The 15,441-nt window shown below is 37.3% G+C and overlaps 1 protein-coding gene across 2 annotated transcripts; it reads right to left on the reverse strand.

Annotated features, from left to right (window-relative positions):
- Positions 1 to 447: 447 nt before the first annotated feature.
- On the reverse strand, positions 448 to 13,760 carry LOC124375463 (ankyrin repeat and SAM domain-containing protein 6-like). 2 transcript variants are annotated; one of them, XM_046833823.1, is made up of 16 exons: positions 13,015 to 13,760; positions 9,620 to 10,146; positions 8,467 to 8,511; positions 8,108 to 8,312; positions 7,044 to 7,150; positions 6,794 to 6,933; positions 6,354 to 6,597; positions 6,013 to 6,062; positions 5,727 to 5,936; positions 5,103 to 5,271; positions 4,307 to 4,497; positions 2,649 to 2,832; positions 2,219 to 2,286; positions 1,415 to 1,531; positions 1,196 to 1,280; positions 448 to 1,038 (listed from the first exon to the last, which is right to left on the reverse strand). In XM_046833823.1, exons 1-16 carry the CDS (start codon positions 13,347 to 13,349, stop codon positions 998 to 1,000), a joined length of 2,718 nt encoding a protein of 905 aa, XP_046689779.1. In that variant the 5' UTR covers positions 13,350 to 13,760; the 3' UTR covers positions 448 to 997. The 2 variants fall into 2 exon arrangements, with proteins under 2 accessions (XP_046689779.1, XP_046689778.1); XM_046833822.1 differs by having other exon boundaries at positions 2,649 to 2,835; positions 13,015 to 13,758.
- Between the last annotated feature and the right edge of the window lie 1,681 nt (positions 13,761 to 15,441).

A 15,441-nucleotide genomic window follows, 5' to 3' on the forward strand; every position in this document is an offset into this window, starting at 1 on the left:
TTGATTTCTTTGTAAGAGGATAAATCAGCAGGGGATCTGAAAACTTTTAATGGGAACTTCATCTGCAGAATTTTGGAAATATTCTAAGTTAGAAAGTTACCAGGAATTACTTTGAAATTTTGGACTGAATTTATAGACACTGTATCATATACAAACATAAATATTACATTTCATTTGTTCATAATCTAAATCTAAAACTAATACAGATTTTAAACAATGAAATTTTTCACTTGTATTTGTTTAGTATCATTTTGTTGAATGTCCAGAAAAGATAAAATCCACTGATAAACTAAAAATCCGCCATCAAACAGGTCAGCCAAGGAAAGATTCAGTCTCTAGTTAAAAATTAAGTATCGCATTTATCAAAAGCAAAATGAACCCTAACTATGCATTCATTTCCCAAACTTTAAAAATGTTATGAAATTATCTCTATTGACTTTAAACAAGTAAATCAGATAAAGTTTATTAAACTGTTGCAAGTTGCCCTGGCAAGCTTGTAATATTCATTCACACTCAAGTTCATTTTGGCAGAAACTTTTTGATTATCTGAGAAATCATGACCCAACTTGGCTGTACACAAAGCCAATGGTTGAACAATATTCAAATAAATCCCGAAAAATGCACACATCATAAAAAAAACTAAACAAAAAAGAGAGGCATAAATACAAAAGAAAGTACCTAAACATTATCAATAACAGTCTAGTATTGTATAAGCATTCCCTATTATGACCTTTTACCTCGTGCCATCGCAGCTTTATGACCTAACGTCAGTGCATGTATGTATTATACTAAAACTAGTCTGCTTATGCAGATTAATGTGTGAGGTCCTTTGCAATTTCTCTTTTGCTTTTTGTAGAATTATGTTATTTGTTTTAATGATGATATTCTTTGTCTTGGAGGTGGTTCTCCAGCAGCTCGTCTGAATTTGAACTTTAGAGTTTCTTGAACTTCAAAGTTAGAAGGCACCGATCTCCAATCCCTCGTCTGGCCAAAAGTGTTACCTTTTGTTCAGGGTGTGCAGCTGATGTCTTGGCCAAACTGTAAAAAAAAATAAAAATAAAGAAAAACTGAGAATATATTAGATCATCCAGATACACTGAAAAGATAATTAGGTAATAGCTTCTGCAAAAACCGTGAAAATAAACATTGTCATTAAAGACTGAGTTTTGTGAGTAATACTCAAAATGTGAAAAACCTGCAGGGTGCTGGTTACTTGCACTACTCCCAAAAGAAGACTGGAAATTGTGAATAGTTTCCTGCAATATCTGTCTTTCTCTTCCCTAAAATGAATAGATGATGTTATAAAAGCAGTCTATGAACATGCCAACTTTTTTGAATTTCAGCAGAAATAAGTACTGTATAAAAATTAAGACAAAGTTCATGATTGCTGTCTTTGAACAGGAAAGAAACACACCTTTCCAGCATTTAGTTCAGAAATTGCAGCCAGAATCTGTTGCCTGGGCCCATCAGTTTTAATCCCCAGCTCCTGCAGATCTCTGTCAGTCAGAGTCAAAAAGGCCTCCATGTCTACCTGCAGGTACACATAAGGGTAATTTACAAAGAATGAATAAACACAAATATGCAATTATAGTGTATGGGAACAAATGTAACTTAAGAAATAAAATTGCATTTATTTGTTAACTCCACTGTATATCTTTGTGCTTATTCTCCACATTTCCTTTGTAGTAGAAGTTAAATAGCATGTAAATAAGAGTTATATTCATATTAAGTTTGTAATCTTGCGTAACAGTGTAGATTTATTCATTGCTAGAAATGAAGATGTTATGGTTTTTGTTGGGAGTGACGAGGATGGACAAGATTAGAAATGAGTTTATTAGAGGGACAGAGCATGTGGGATGTTTTGGTGACAAGGTGAGGGAGGCGAGATTGAGATGGTTTGGACATGTGCAAAGGAGGGACATGAGTTATATTGGTAGGAGAATGCTGAGGATGAAGCCACCAGGAAGGAGGAAAAGAGGAAGACCAAGGAGGAGGTTTATGGATGTGGTGAAGGAAGACATGCAGGTAGTTGGTGTGAAAGAGGCAGATGTAGAGGACAGGGTGGTATGGAGATGGATGATCAGCTGTGGCGACCCCTAATGGGAGCAGCCGAAAGAAGAAGAAGAAGAGACTCAAAGCACTTTTGTATGTCGCTCTGGATAAGGGCGTCTGCCAAATGCTGCAAATGTAAATGTAAATATAAGAAAAATGCCTTTACCTCCTGTTCTTCAAATATTGGCTGATATTTCTCCAGGGAAAGTTTTTTCAGTATACCAGAAAGTTCATCTGTAAAAAAGGGATAAGTACAAATTGAAAAGTAAACAATATATTGACATAGAATGTTTAATAATATTGCAAACAACTTCTCTCATAATTTGCACACATTTCCAATTCTTCTGGTCTAAATATCTTCAGTATCTATAGTCTTGGTGATATTTTTTTATGTTGTTGTGCTAAAAGATTTAACATAGAGTCATAAGCGATGTGAAAACATGCCTTATGTGCTCCAGACATATATGTGTGTGTGTATATATATATATATATATATATATATATATATATATATATATATATATATATATATACAAATTACAGTAGTGTAAATGGCATTATTAACACAATTAAGTCTCATAATTATTAGCACTGACCTTCATCAGTGATGGTGCCACTGCTGGATCCACCACTACTCTTAGAACATGGCTGGGAGGAAGCAGAAGATAGGGTTTCACCAATGAGTGGTTTAGGAGTTGGGGATGGCGACGGGGTCAGGGTTGGGGATGTACTCTTGGATGTGGAGGAATTCCCAGACTGCGGCCTCTTCTTTAGATCAACCTTCTGGTGAAATTGAAGTCAACAGCACTCATAAAACACACTTATTTGGAGAACCTGCAGACCCCTCCAGAAGTATGGCAGTTAACTGAACACTATTTAGGTTTGATGTTTGAAAAAATGACAAATATTAGAAGGTAGATCAGAAAGTTCCTTTATATTTAAATCGAGATGTGCAGCTTTTTTTTTTTTTTACAGTTTTTTTTAACCTACAAATATATTAACCTACAAATTTTAAGTGATCACAAATATCAGAATACTTCATTGATCCTATAGGTTAAAATTTGTTTTATGACTGTGTGACTGACGAGTGTTTATTGCTGCCCAGGTGTATCCTATTGGACTGGTTATTTAAATAAATATTTGTCAACGATTTTGTTGATGGAAAAAAAAAAAAAACAGCAGCAGTTAATGACAGAAAAGCTGAAATAGCTGTGGGAAAAAAAGCCCTAAAACAAGTGATATCAGCAGCCTCCACAGGGCAGTGGTAAAGGCATCACAATACACCATTTGAAGAAGACTTGATAGCAGAAATATAGAGGTCATGCCACAAAATGCATCATCAGAAGTAGAATTTAGAAAGCCAGATTGGAACTTGCAATTGGAACAATGAAGCAATGAGCTAAGTATGAGAAAGAAGGGATCATAAGATGATCCGAAACATACAAGCTCCTCAAGCAAAAATATTAAGAGTAGTGGTACGACTTGGGCATGCTTGACAAACAATATACACTGACCAGGCAAAATATTATGTCATTATAACATTATGACCGGTGGGTAAATAACACTGATTATTTCTTCATTATGGCACTTGTTATTGGGTGAGATATATTAGGCAGCCATCAAACATTTTGTCCTCAAATTTGATGTGTTGGAAGAAGAAAAAATGTGCAAGCGTGAGGATTTAAGCGAGTTTGACAAGAGCCAAATTGCGATTTCTAAACGACGGGGTCAGAGCATCTCTTAAACTGCAGCTCTTGTGGGCTGTGCCCAGTCTGCAGTGGTCAGTATCTATCAAAAGTGGTTAAAGGAAGGAACAGTGCCACAGGGTCATGGGCAAAAAAGGCTGGGTGGGAAGCGAAGACTGGCCCCTGTGGTTTAATCCAACAGACAAGCTACTGTATCTCAAATCGCTGAAGAAGTTAATACTGTTAATCCTCCACGGGTCAGGACTGTTTTGCCACAAAAGGGGGACCAACACAATATTAAGCTGGTAGACATAATGTTATTAATCTTCAAATTAACAAATAAAAAAATCTGAGGGAAATTTCAATAGTCAAACACCTTAATTAACTTCCTAAAAGTGCATCATAAATTGTGTCCTTACATTTGCCCATTTTCCTGCTTCCAACAATTCCGCTTTGAAAAATAACTGTTCACTTTCTGCCTAATATATCCAATGCCTTGAAACATGCCAGTGTAATTAGATAATCAGTAATATTTACTTTATGAGACAGAAATGTCAGCAGAACCATACCCATCTGGAATGCAATTCACTTGTCACCAGACTTTGGTTGCTTTGAATGTTGGGCAGGCTAACATCAGGCACGGTGGGCAGGGGTGTAGCAGTTGATGCCTCTTGGGTTGGTGCTTTGACATCAAGCAGGCCTGCGGCCCTCTTCCTCTGAGCAGCGATTTGAGACAGTACGCTGTCAGCTGCACTACCTCCTGAAGAGAGAGTTGAATTAAGACAAAATAGGTCAAATGACTGAAAAAAGATCCCTGAAGCAAGCCCCCAGAACAGGGGTTTATTTTTTTTATTAATCCTGGTGTAAAACAAGGTGAATTATGTGTCAAACAAGCTTAACTAAGTACAAATCTTTTTTTTCCAACAAGATCAGTTTAGACCTATTGTTAATTAGCATGTCTCTTAATAAGCTGGGTTGAATGACGAAAACGGAAAACAACTTACGGTTCTCAAGCAGCTCTGTGACCAGGAGGATACGCCAATGTTTGTTTTCAGTTAGAAATTAAGCGTTAAAAACACATTTACACAGACCTGAAAAACCATGACCCTGTCGTCGGTTCACCACTGTTGTTTCCTCTAGCACAATCGTCTAGCCATCACAATTTGGCCATTGTCAAACTCACTCAAATCCTTACACTTGCCTATTTTTTATGCTTCTAACACATCAACTTTGAGGACAAAATGTTCACTTACTGCCTAATATATCCCACCCACTAACAGGTGCCATGATGAAGAGATAATCACTTACCAGTCATAATGTTATAATGTTAAGCCTGGTCAGTATATACTATATGTTTATTTGTACCTGAACGGTTGTGCAAGTCTGATGTATGACGGTTGACCCCTCCTACTCCGTTGGAACCCCCTGATGAATGAGGTGAGTTATAGTTGCCCGAGTTGGAGGGGGAGGAGGATGGGACCTTACTGATACTGGGGAACTTCATGGATCTGCTCACTACTCGACTTATGGATGTCTAAAACATTAGTAGAACATAGGTACAGATAATAAGGGAAAAAAAAAACATCTCAAGCTTGCCAACACAACTTTAGCACCAACATCACTGCACTCCCTTTTATATGAAATTTAACTCCTTAACTATGACTGACTGCTACTATTTTAGAACACTGATTGAAATGTGTTCTTCTGAACTCACAAACCAAAGAAAAGTTTTTAAGAATTAATTTTCTGTCTCAGATCCCAAAATTCAGTCTTACTATTTGTCCTTTTCACAGGAGAATAGAGCCCAATATTTAACATCGCTTTTATAGGTCTATAAGACAATGATTTTTCATGTTACACAATAATAATTGTTAGGAACAGCAAAAAGGCAGAAAAGAAACAGCATAAATAGCTAAATGACAGAACCAAAGTAAACTTGTGTGAGCAATATTGCAGTCATGTATAAACAAGGCCAAACCAGACACTTACAATATCAGAATTTCCACTGGTGTTGAAGTTGGCTTTGCTTGGTCTTTGGGGCATAGTCAAACGAGACTGTTCACTTGTTTTGCCTCCCTCTTTTAAAACCCTTGAGCGGTCTGAGTTCCATGGTTCAAAGTTAGATGGAGGTAGGAAGGGTGGAATAACGGCTTTAAGCTTGTCGTTGGGTAAGCGAGTCAGAGGTGCACCATTTCTCAGCTAAACAAAGAAATAATTATATTAATTGCAAAAATGAAAAGGTTTCAAACCCATAAGTGCTCATGAAAATGCTTACCATTGTGGTAATGAGAAAGTCATCTTTGTCACTGCTGTTTCTTCCAAGACCTTTAAAAATCATAAAACACCACAACTTACTTATATTTCTATTTCTTTATTTTTACTTTTACTTATTTAGTTAGACAAGTTATTATTCTTTTTTATAAACAATTTAAAACCATCCAGTAGTTTACAGAGTAAATTGCCAAAAAATTTAGACATTGCTTTCCTATAAAGAATCTCAAATTAACCTTAATTTACAATTATGTCCATATGTATATGTTTATCTGTATTTAATGCTAAGTAAAAACATGGCAATAATCTGAATAAGTGTTGCAATGATAATGAAAAACATCTTACCGCTTTCTTTGTTCTTATCCGTCCATGCAATGGTGAGATCATCTATATGTGCTCCAGCAGGAGAAACCATTGTACCACTTGGTTCAGAGCTGTTGTCTGTTCTGTTCTCTGCTTTCATTGTAGCATCCAGCAAAACCCCTGGGTTATCATGGAATGGAGCTAAGCGATTGGAAGGGAGCCCATGCCTTAGTGTGTGTGTTAGCTTCAGTCTACGAAAGCGATTGGACATGCGATTCCACCAGGACTAGAAAGGAAGAGAGGAGAAAAAGAGTACAAAAGAACTAATTGTAAAGCTGTCTCTAATGTGTCCATATTCCGGCCAAGCTTTAGTAATGCTTTAAACTGTGAGACACATTTTGCATAGACAAGACCAGTCAGACATTCAGATATTAAATTATGTGATAGATCATCTACTATATCCAAAATATACAAAGCAACACCTTTAGGCCTCCTTTATCATCTGGTGGTACAAGTACATTGGAAGGAAGATGTTTCTTGGTGGAGATCTTGTCTCTATGCCTGCTCTTGTCTTTATCCACCATCATGCACACAGCAGCTAACAGTCTCACTAATTCAGTGTCTGGGGAGAGAGAGAAAATTGGCAAAGAAAAATAATGAGACTATTTCATTTTTCCTTCAGGATAATTATAATTACCAAACAGAACATCATGATAAATAATTTTACTCTACCTGGGTCATTAAGCAGCATGACTAAGTCAAAGGCTGTGTATCCATTTTTGGCCCTTAGGTTTACATCAGCTCCCTGACTCAGCAGATATTTCACCACATCCTTATTTCTGTAAAAAGGAAAAAACGGAAGATATCTAAACATTCTGTGCATCTAAGACATTCAGTATGTACACTGCCTGTCAAACCTTTGGAAACAGCTAGTCTTTTATTGTTTTTAAAACACATGTATGCTCCTTTTGTTCATATGCAACAAACAAGGTAAAAGGCAAAAACTAAAGAATTGGATAGGGACTGACAAGAAGAAAGTTCTGTAGAGAGATTAGTCCAAATATGACATTTTCCACTCTTACATAGGAACCTTTTTATGATGGAGAACTGGAGAGATGATGTAATCACACCTACTGTCAAACATGGAAATGGAAGCTTAATGGTCTGGGGTTATTTGGAGCAGGTAAGTTTGGAGACTAATTCCAGCTGAAAGGAATACTCAGTCAACACGGCTACCTTTCAATAGTTTAACGCCATGCAATTCTGTCTGGTCTGCAGCTAATTGGACCCAACTACAACAAGACAATGTCCCGAAGCAAATCAGCTAGAGTGCTGGCCATCATGGAATGGCCTGTCCAGTCACTGCACCTAAATCCTTTGGAACTGTACTGGGATGAACTGGATCGCAAGATCAGAAAGAAATATCCAAATGGCAAAGAACACCTCTGACAAGTTTTACGAGAAGCATGGCAAAGTATTTCAGCTGAATGTTTAGAGAAACTAAGTGTCTGCATGTGTGTCTAGCTGTTATTTATGTTAAGGCAGGATTTCTCAAAGAAAAAAGTTTTTACCGTTTATTAGACCTTTGTACCAACACCTGAACATTTGTGTATTCGTTTGGTCAATGTAAATTTTCATACCATTAAATTACTCTGTGTTTGATATATAAGCAAAAGAAACATACATTTTTCTAATAAAAAAAAAATAATAAAAGACTAGGTTTTTACAACCTTAATACAGGCACTACATTCTAAACATTTTTTGTGTTAGGGAAAATTTAGGGATTCAAGCCTTACCCATGATATGTTGCCTGCATAAGTGCTGTCCAGCCATGTACGCCATCCTGTTTGTCTATGTCTGCATTCCTTTCAACCAGAAGCTGCACCACTTCCAACAGTCCGCTCACAGCTGCTATCATTAAAGGTGACGCCCCATCTGCATTTGCCATGTTCACCTGTGATGGATCCTCCTCTAGTATTTCCTTCACCAGTTGGGCATTTCCTGTAATACACACACAAACAAAAAACTGTAAACACATTGCTGGAGCATCAGTACAAATAAACTGTTCATACATTTATCCATGGCATATTACTATCAATAAAGAGCTATTCTCTTGGATATAAAAAAAAACCTCATTGTCCTCAGTGGCACTTACCTAGCTTTAGAGCACTGAAAACATCCGGCCTTTTCTTCTCATCATCTAGAGAGAAAATGGACAGAATAAAATAATTTAAAATATATTTATCGATATATTATATCGAACCCAATGGCTGTATTTCAAGCAGCTGTAATTTTGGGGGTTATATTATCAGTTACAATGAATATATACACTGATATATGTATAAACGTGTCTAGGTTACATATGTCGAAACTTTGGGAAAGGGACCGAGTGTAAAATAATGTGTGTAATCAGTCAAAAAATGGACGCCGGCCGTCACCGGTGAGGTGACGTAACGACCAGTAGTATAATATGCATATGCGTGAGGGCAGCGGCAGCTTCTGCAAGGGAGAAGGAAGCGCTGCAGAGTCTGCTTATTAGCAGAGAGGCCTCTCTTGGGAGGGCCGTAGCGGACCAGCAGCTGCTTGGTCCTTCTTTAAGGACCCGTCCTGTGGACATAGGTGTCCAGTGCACGGGTTTAGTTTCTCCTAGTCTTGGGCCTGGAATGGAGGAGGATAGAATGCCTGTAATCTTACGGGTCGTGGGATGACCAAGGGCACCTTGGGGATGTAACCAGTACAGGGGTACAGAAAGGCACTGGCCATACAATGGGTAAACTCCAGGAAGGAGGGGGTCACAGAAGGGCCTGCAGGTCCCCTACCCTTTTGATGGAGCAGATGGCCAACAAGATGATTAAAAGGCGCCTCCAAGATGCCACGGCTAGAAGCTCGAAGGGGGGCTCAGACAGATCCCACCCAGGCACTCTAGGTCATACATCTAGGCCTCCGGGTGCCGCGGAGAAAACGCATTACAAAAATTACAATCGGGACTCGTAGACTTTTAGGGTGGACGGAGCCAACCCCTTGGCAAACTGTCCCTGGAGGAAATCCAGCACTAAACCAAACGGGCAGTGAACTGAATCCAGCTGGTGGTGCTCACACCATGAGCAGAACAGATGCCACCTGGCAGCATACGACCTCCTCGTGGAGGGAGCCGTCAGATGTGTAAATAATGAGAGGTCAACTATAACAGCCAGAGATTTTCTATATTATTCCTAAGTATCGCAACACAAGGTCACAGTGCATACAGATGATGTTCATTTCAATGTTGATGCCACCAGTATAGATTAATTTTCAGGGACCAATCTTACCTGGTTGTGGACGAACTGTCGTGATGGAATCCAAATAGCTCTTTACCTCTTTTTGCTTAAGATGCATTGCCACTTCAAAAGCTGTTTTGGACAGAACATTAAGGTGATCAGGGTCAGCACCTCTCTCTACCAGCTGCTGAGCTATACTAGCTTTCCCACTCAATGTGGCTAGCATTAGTGCACTCCAACCGGTGGTCTTCTGTGAAAAGTTCACATCAGCACCCCACTCCAAAAGCAGTCTGACCATAGCCTCATGACCCTGCTGAGCACTAACCAATAAAGATGTAATATCCATGAAGTTTTTCCCATTATCACTGAGGTTACTGTTGTTTCCATTAGCATTTCTTTCAGCTGTAGAAAGATGGTCAAAGTCATCCACAAATGCTCCATGTTCAAGAAGGAGTTTGGCGACATGTGTATGGCCCCCTCGGGCTGCCATAGAAAGTACACTAGCTCCCATGCGATTCCTTCCATTGATCTCTGCCCCATTCTCAAGTAAGATGTGAGACACATTCAAATGGCCAAACCTGCACAAATAACACAGAAAGTTAATTCAAAGAGATCTGGGAAGTGAAGAAAAATCATACATAATTTAAGAAATACTGTACTTGTTGTACACAGGCTATAGTAACAAGCGATTTAAATTTGCACCTTTGGTCAAAATGAGCAAGGAAAAGGTATTGTCTAACCTTTTGATTTTTTTGTTAAGGTTTTCTATAGGGTTCCAATAGAGGAATTGGAATAGCATTAATTTTGAGGATAGTATGCCATGTTTGTGTTGGTTTTAGTTAATGTTTTGGATTATTGTCCTGTTGGAGGATTAAACCATGGCCCACTTTAACTCTCTGGCAGAGGCAGGCAGATATCCATTTAATATCTGTTGATCCTCCTCCTCCATGTTAATTCATAAAATTTCCAGTACCTTTCTAAATTAGTGCCCTAATGGGCATTTTCAATTATTTTGCTATTTTCTTATAGCCACTTTCAATTTGGTAAAAATGAACAAACTTTTGCCACACATCTCAGCTATATTACTTGGTCCTACCCATTGAGATGAATGACTAAGGGAATTTGTACTATGTAAAGTATTGCCTTATATTTATACACCTGTGAAACAAGAAGTCATAACTGAAAGTAAATTTTTGGTTCAAATCATCTAGTAATAGAAAATATAAGTAACATCAATAAGAATATACTTCAAATAGATTTAAATAATAAATAAGGGTGCCAATAATTGTAGCACACATATCTTTAACAAAGATTTCGTTCATCAAACTGTGCATTTGTTTGATACCCAAGACTACAGAGAATCTTATAATATAAAGAGAATCTAAACAATAAAGTAACAAATAACATGTTCCCAGCCTTCTTTGCTTGTAATTGCTAAGGGTGCCAATATTAGTGAAGGGCACAGTGGACATCTACGTCTTTCAAACACCATATGTAAAAAAAATATACAAATATTAGTGATATAACAATATGATACAAGGCTCCTGATTCACTATGTCTCTGTTTTAAACAATGCATACAGCAGTCAGCAAAATAAACATTTATTGCAATGAAAAATAAATTGTACATTTTAATATATCACTTATATCATGCAAAGTGTAATAAAAATCTATATTTATTCAAACCCAAATTTCTTCATCTAAAAAAAGTTGTTGAACCTCACAATTTTTTAAGCTCAGAAAAGTCTAATTGAGTTTAAAAGAAAAAAGTCACAAGTGAATTTGTTACCACAGCAATCCGAGCTTGCTAGTTTTAAGCACACCCACTTCCCAAAGCCCCCAACCATAAGAAAAAGTATTAAAAAGTATTATTATTAAGTACTAGTAGAAAATGTTTTGTTTGTTGTTTTTTAATAACTATTACTTATTCAACAAATAGACAATCAGAAATCCATGAGAACAGAATGAGAACAGATTCCATTATTCTGGGAACATTCACAGATGTTACCTAACATAAAAATGCCTCAAGGTCACCAAGTTCTTGTAAATACAATACAATGGTCTAGCTCCAGCAGAAAATATGGTGGCAAAAACTAGTGTTTTTGTATATGGGAAAAACAGTATGTCAAATGTTTGGAAACACTTAGTCTTTTATCAGTTTTGAGACACATCTAAGTACCTTTTGTTCATGTGCAACAAAATAGGTATAACACAAAAACACAAGAACTGGACTAAAGATACTAAAGCAACATGGCCACCATTCTAAATTTTTGTGCAATGCAATTCTGTTTGGACTGTGGCCAATTAAAAACAACTTCACCATCGAACAGGACAGTTACATGCAGAACAGAAAACTAGTGAACACCTTTGGCAAGTTTAACAAGTGGCAAATTATTTCAGTTGAATGTTTGGAAAAAAACTATCTGTAAAATGAAGGGTGTAAAGCTGGAATTCATGCTAAGGGACACTAAACTTTAACTGTGTATTACTTTTAATATTTATATATATTATTTTATATATTTTTTCGGTCGAAGTAATAGTTATTGCATCAAAATAAAAGGAACGATAATAGATGAGGTTTTTTCAAACTTTGGGCTGTAATTTTTTCAGCCATAAGTCTTCAGAAAAACAAACCCAAAGAGGAAGAAGCGTAATCTGTACGCAAAAGTAATCTACACAGAAACCCAAGATGATGGAGAAATCTTGCTGAAAAAATACATCTTGAACACAAACAAAAAGAACAAAAAACAAAAGAGAATTTCCCAGAACTATAGTACAACACAAAACAGCTTTCAAGATTACAAACAGAAGCAATAGTAGGTAACTGTCTTGTGTCCCGCAACAAAATCCCCTTTATAATCTAATTACACATTTTATTTATTAATGATTAATAAACTAATCCCAAAACGTATAATTAAAACTCCCGATGCGGGGCAAATACACCAGTGTGAGATGAGTATAACACAGAACAAGACATTAAAAAATATTATGATATTTGAATAAATATTTCCCTTTTGCTCTGAACTAAATTTGGACTGTTTTAAAATTAAAACTAATAATAATAAAAGGTGTAGTATAACATCACTGAGACATTTCACATTGTCCTCCCGCTGCTGTATCACTCCGCCAATTCACTCCACTGTCTGTAAGGCAGTCTATGCGTTGCCATGACATCACGCAACGCTCTATTCAGTTGTGGCTTCTTTGGGAACTTTAGTTTAAGGACCAAAATTAAGGAAACTATTTAAACATGGAAAATCTCAAGTTGGTAGATTTTAAATACTTGTTTAAAGACTGTTTTATAAAAGCGGTATGACGTTCGGCCTACAGCCTCGAACCTACAGCCGAAGCCGTACTACAAGAACACTCAGGTTGTTTTCTAATAAATGCACTTATTTAAAGCTCAGACCTGCTGATTATTGATTAAATAAAAACGGAATGTCCTACCTCGCTGCCTGCATTAGCGGCGTCCAGCCATAATTATTCCGGCTATCCACAGACGCGCCTTTCCTCAGTAAGAAACGGACTAAATGCTCGTGTCCGCCCGCAGCCGCGAAGTGTAAACCCGTGTTCCCTTCTTCGTCCGTGCTGTCGACGTGGACAAGCGGCAGTCCCCCCCGCGGGATGTCCACACCGCATTCCGACACCGAATCCAGTCGTGCCTTGGACTGTCTCCCTGAATCATTCCCAGCAGGCTCCAGAATCCTCTTCGCACTCTCATAGTCGCCCTCATCGCAAGCACGAAGCAACAAGAGCGAATTCGCTGGAACGCCGAAATTCATGTTTTTATTAGAATATTTCAGTAAACGCGCGATTTTTTTCTCGTCCGACGCATCGGTGTGAACTTTAACGACATCATCGGCATACAAGAGGCACTGATAACCGCAGGAGCAGGAAAAAAAAACAGGAATCAGTAACAGTCAGTACTTGGAGAATTTGGGAACTTTTCTTCCACGCGTTATGCGCATGCTCACTGAGGGGTCTGAAGGGTCATTCAGTCTGCACTGACAAAAAGCCAGTTCCGTTTGTCAAAATACATGTGGAGGAAAAACATGAGGACACTGTGGCTTGTACGTCAAACATCCATGAATTTAGAACTTAGACATGATCAGATATTTGGTCATTCAAGACTTCTGAATGATAAAGATTTTTAGAGGACAGTAAATCTGTACTGCTATATAACCTGCCCCTCATTCTATAGTGATCAAGGAGCAGACACTAGTCTACAGTGTCCCTTATACATCATAATTTCAAAATATGATGTATGTGTGTGTGCATGTGTGTGTTTACACACTCTTTTGAAATTGTAGGTTTTTAAAATACAAAGACAGAAATAACAAAAATGTCAGACTTATTACATCTTTAATGTGATCTTTTAACAAACAAACATTCAGAGAAAAAAAATAAACATTTAATAAATGGGAACATTGTAAGCAAAAAATAAATAAATAAATTACAACACCAATTGCATTAGTCTGAACCTCTCCCAAATAATACTCTGTTGAAGCACCTATCGCCCTTATTACGGCTTAATTACTGGCTTTGTGAATAAGTCTCTTTTAACCTCACACCTCTAAACTTTGGAATTTTATCCCACTCTTCTCTGCAAAAAAGTTCAAGTGACATCCTGCAGCAGTCCTGCAAACACTCCCCCTGGTATGGTGAAGTGTCAGTGCCTCTCATTCTATATTGATCAAGGAGCAGACACTAGTCTACAGTGTTCCTCAGCCAGGAGTCACAGATGAGGTGACACACTGGGCTACAGTGCTCCTTGCCCTATAGTCATGGATGAGAAGGAACTGGGTTACAGTGCCCCTCAGTCAGATATAAGAACAGGTTAGGAACAGGCCACTTACATTTCAAATGCTGGATGTTAGTGTTTCTGTGGATGTTCCTTTCTTGTCCATGTGATTTTTTAGTGGGTTATCTGGGTTTTTTCCCCAAACACATGCCAATAGGTGTCAGCTTTTGTAAATGTGTGTCTGTGTGTATGACATAGTGATTCTTGCCCAGGACATGCTCTGTATTCACTGCAACCTATAAACAGGATATACATTTACTGTAAGTGAGTGTAAGTGCGATTAAGTAACACTGTGAATAATAGCCTTAGCATATAATTTATTCATATCCTCACAAAAAATTCAGCTTTGTCTGATTTGACCAGAGCAAAATTTAGGGTTGTCACCATGACCTAAATCATACAATAGTAAGCCACCGAGTTGTTTTTTGTTGTTGTTTGTTTGTTTTGTTTTGTTTGTTATTTTGCCACTTATACACTTATAGGTTATGCAATATCCAGTGTAGCTTGCCTAATATTGAAGAAAAATCATCTGTAGTACAGTCGTTGTCATCTTGAAGATCACTTCCATCTCTTATTATGGTTTCTTTTTATTTTCTGTCATAATCCAGTAATTATGTTATTTAGCCTGTAGATGGCGCAGTTAAACACTAATCCACTTTATTAATTACACCATGGGTCTTCAACCGGAGGTCCGTGGGATTACTGCAGGGGGTCCGCTAATTAATGTTCAATCACATTTTGTGAAAAAATAAAATGAACATGGGTAAAAACATAAAATAATTAATTAAAAAATATTATATTTTTATATTAAAGTTAAACTTAATGCTGAAGTTCATGTAAATGTATAATAGTCCACCTTATAGTAAAAGGAAAATGTTTGAAACTGCAAATCTATTCAAATAATAAACTGTGACCAACTTAATAAATAGTATTTGCAAAATGTGTTTGTTATGACGCATAAATCTTTTTGAAAGATTTGAAAGTATATAAAAATACACAATAATGCATGTACAACAACAACATTCTTCTAATTGTCTAAACAAAATATCTAGTGTATCATGGGGTCCCTGACC

The sequence above is a fragment of the Silurus meridionalis genome, chromosome 21 (genome assembly GCF_014805685.1).
Source record: "Silurus meridionalis isolate SWU-2019-XX chromosome 21, ASM1480568v1, whole genome shotgun sequence".
In the NCBI taxonomy this organism is placed as follows: Eukaryota; Metazoa; Chordata; class Actinopteri; order Siluriformes; family Siluridae; genus Silurus; species Silurus meridionalis.